Source organism: Phaethon lepturus, unplaced genomic scaffold (genome assembly GCF_000687285.1).
Source record: "Phaethon lepturus isolate BGI_N335 unplaced genomic scaffold, ASM68728v1 scaffold19859, whole genome shotgun sequence".
Taxonomy (NCBI): domain Eukaryota; kingdom Metazoa; phylum Chordata; class Aves; order Phaethontiformes; family Phaethontidae; genus Phaethon; species Phaethon lepturus.
The window spans coordinates 8,132-11,586 of NW_010561474.1; the positions used below are offsets into that span (position 1 = coordinate 8,132).

General features: G+C 45.9%; 1 protein-coding gene across 1 annotated transcript in view; it reads right to left on the bottom strand.

The window, feature by feature from the left end:
* Window positions 1-1,321: 1,321 nt before the first annotated feature.
* BRD8 (bromodomain containing 8) overlaps window positions 1,322-3,455 on the bottom strand; it is a 15,786-nt gene continuing 13,652 nt past the window's right edge. The window contains exon 20 of the mRNA XM_010294024.1: window positions 1,322-1,726. Coding sequence (XP_010292326.1) covers window positions 1,667-1,726 — 60 coding nt within the window. The 3' untranslated portion in view covers window positions 1,322-1,666. The remainder of the gene's footprint in view (window positions 1,727-3,455) is intronic.

A 3,455-nucleotide genomic window follows, 5' to 3' on the forward strand; every position in this document is an offset into this window, starting at 1 on the left:
GTGGCCAACAGCGAAAAGAGAGGACGCAGTGACAACAAGCTGCACTGAAGGAAGTGCAGACTGGATATAAAGTGAATGTTTACTCCATGTGGGTGGGTAAGCACTGAAACAAGTTGTCCATAGTTAGTTCCCAGGTTAGGGAATCTCCATCCTTGGAGATTTTCAAAACTTGACTAGACAAGGCTCTGAGCAACCCAATCTACCTCTGAAGCTGGCCCTGCTTTGAGCAGCAGGTTGGACTAGATAAATGCTCAAAGGTTCCTTCCAACTTAAATTATTCCATAAAATACCAGAAACCAAAAGAAACCTGTAACTTCTGTGCTATGAATTTAACAATCTGTAATCTCTGGAAACTGAGGCCATAAAAATTCAAATCAGAAATTTGTTCCCAACTTCAGTAGTGAAGGAAAATTAACCAGTAAGCAAACCAAAGGATTCTACCTTTCTAGCATCAAATGTAGAGTGATTCTTGGTAGAAATACACCTCAGCCAAACATGGGACTCAACACAGCAGGCACAACCAATTTCAACACAAAACTTGTGAAAATCAAGGTAACAATCCTTCTGGTCTTAATTGCAAAGTTTCCTGCAACTTGTGTGTCAGAAAGCTGTGCCCTGTACATGCTGCACAAAGAAATGTGGAGCACTCCCAGTGGCTGCAAGCATCAGGAAAGATGGGGTTGTTTTTGTTTTTTTTTTTCCCCTGGAAGGTCACAGGGGCAGAAAATATGCAAGTTTCATCTCACAGGTCATATAAGCAGAAAATAAGATGGTGACTTGAAAATTGTCAGAAGGAGCTTAAAACTCAGTCAAGCATCCATGTTGCTGAGGTAAAAAACTGTCATTTCCAGTGGAGAGAAACAGTTCACAAGCTCCAGTGTGAAACCAGGTACTAGCACGCCTACAGCTGCTGGAATGACAGGAGATTTTCACTCTAACTAGTATATCCTTTTCAAATCTCTGGGGAGAAGAATATAAGGTACACTTCAATACATCCGTCTCTTAAGGAAAGCTCCAACAAGATTTGTAGTATTTAACTTCTCATGGTTAGATCTCCTGTTTCATCACAACAATGCCATATCCTCACACACTCAAGCAAGGAATCTTCCCCTCTGTCCGAGCACTATGTCACATTCCCACGATTACTGGATTGTTTTTCATGTCAAATCTCTGCCACGCTTCTGTGCCATACAGATAACTGGAGGAGAGTCATATTTGCAGATATTCAAGACAGGTATGCACCCTTGTACAATAACAGGGTTCCACACTGCAGAGAGCTGCGATGCTCAGTACACTGCACACTGTACACTGGATTTGTTCTCAGACTTTAATATACATACACATTTACACATCACTAGTAAAAATCTGTACACTTCACATTACAGTACATACAAGCCACCAGTTGCTAGCTAACACCAGAACACTGATGAAGCCCAAGACGACTGCCCTAAAACAGGCAGGGGGGGGGCTAGTCTTCCCCTCCAGGGAAGTTTCTTTGGGTTACACTTTCCAGTGAGACACTGATTTCCAGAGGGGCAAGCGAAGAAGGTGGACCAGGTCCCAGAAATGGATCTGCAGCTTTTCTTCCTTCTCCAACAGCTGTGAACTGCATCTTGCACTCCAGCTCTGGCTGCCAGGGGCTGGGATTTTCTGTCTGCCTGCAGCATCACTTCTTCATCTTCATGTCCGCCTCGATGGCACAGCGACGCCCTCTGGTGCCTCCGTCCTGGTCGCAAGGCAAACAAAAAGAGAGTTACACAACCCTGAACACAAAACACTTCCCCCAGCACTCAGGGAAGCAAGGAATTGTGCATCTGGTAACAACTTTTCATGCCTTCCAAACAGGAGAAAGGGAAGCTGTCCTTAAGAAGGCCTGCCTGCAGACCTACCTAAAATTCACTCTGGACATAGCACAGGTGCTGGGATTTGCAGCATCTCTGTGCACTGCTGGCAGCCAGGGGAGAGATAGGCAACAAGGCTCTCGCCCAGACAGATTGCTTTTGGAGCCTGTACAGTGCAGGCTTTCTCCTAAGTGGCAGATTCTAGCTTGGCTCTTAAGATGGGAAGACGAAACTGCTGACTAACCTACCTTATCAGCTGCTGATCCCTACGGGAAGTGCTCCTCCAGTTGAGTGACCCTGGCACTAGCTCCCTAGTTTCTCCGCACAGCTCCTTTCCATGAGTAGAAGGCGAGCTGAGAGCTTCCTTTGATCCGCTGCCCTCTCCCTCTGGCTGACATGCTGACTCTCCTGGAGTACTCCTCTGTCTTTAGATATATGTGAGAGAAAAAAACAACTCTCCATCTTCCTTCCCTTCTCTCCTCCCCGCAACTCAGAGACTTGGGGTTTCTCGGAGGGAATATTGTACCAAACACTTCCAGATAACCACAGGCACAGAGCAAGGTATTTCTGCAGAGTATCTTATTTCCTTTCTGGACCGTGAATGATAAAGGAGTACGCAGCTGACTCCTCACCTTCCCAAGACCCTTTGTGCTGTCTCAAAGGTGCAGAAGGGTCAGCTGTATGAGTAGGGGAGATGTAAGAACTATACTACTGCGCCACTTGGTCTGTCTTCCCACTTACATGGAAAGAAAGCAGGAGAGAAGTTGTGGAAAAAAGCAGAGGCAGATGACAAAATGGAGAACACTTGGAACCAGAAAGAAAAGACTGAAGCCCCTCCCACTCATCCACGCTGAGAATAAGGGACTGAGATGTTTCTTCCCTAATGATCATGGCTGTACAGCCCCTAAGTTAAACACACACACTGCTGCAATGCTAAGGGTGCTGTGACAGCGCAGTGATCACCCAGACAAGCAGCAGAGCACACTGCCAGCAGTACTGCAGTACCTGCTGGAGCCTTTCAATACTTACAAAGAGAGAGAGAAGGAAGGCAGGAGAGCCCATTGGGACACTGTCCTGTTAAAAGGCCAAACAGAAGGACTTATCAGATATCAGATATGGAAATGCACACGCCATACAGAAGCACTGAGCCCACAAACGAGCATAGAGAAACATGTGCCCCACTCCCCTTCCCACATGGCATCAGTCTTACGCAGCAGGAGCATAAAAACAGACAAAAGAGGGATACTGCTAAGAGTCAGAATGCTAGGAAAGGGATATTCTCTCCTCAGCCATGGCAAGGCCTCATCTATCAAATAATTTCTGCACCGTGCAGTTGCCACTAGAACTAAGGAAGTAGTCCTTGCTGTCATAATGTTGTGTGCACCAGCTGAGAGCACTTGAGATCACTTAATCAAGTTCGGATGTGTCTTTACAGAAGAAAAAAACCAGACAAACCTACATTGCTATTAGTTCAGATCAGTGCGGAAATCAAAGGTTGTCTGGTGTGTTTTACACAGCAAACCAGACTGGAGTGATTCCCTGGTTCTAAAAATCTGACTAGGAAGTGAAAAACATGGCAGAGGCTAGTCTTCCAATTCTCTTCACCTTCCTGCC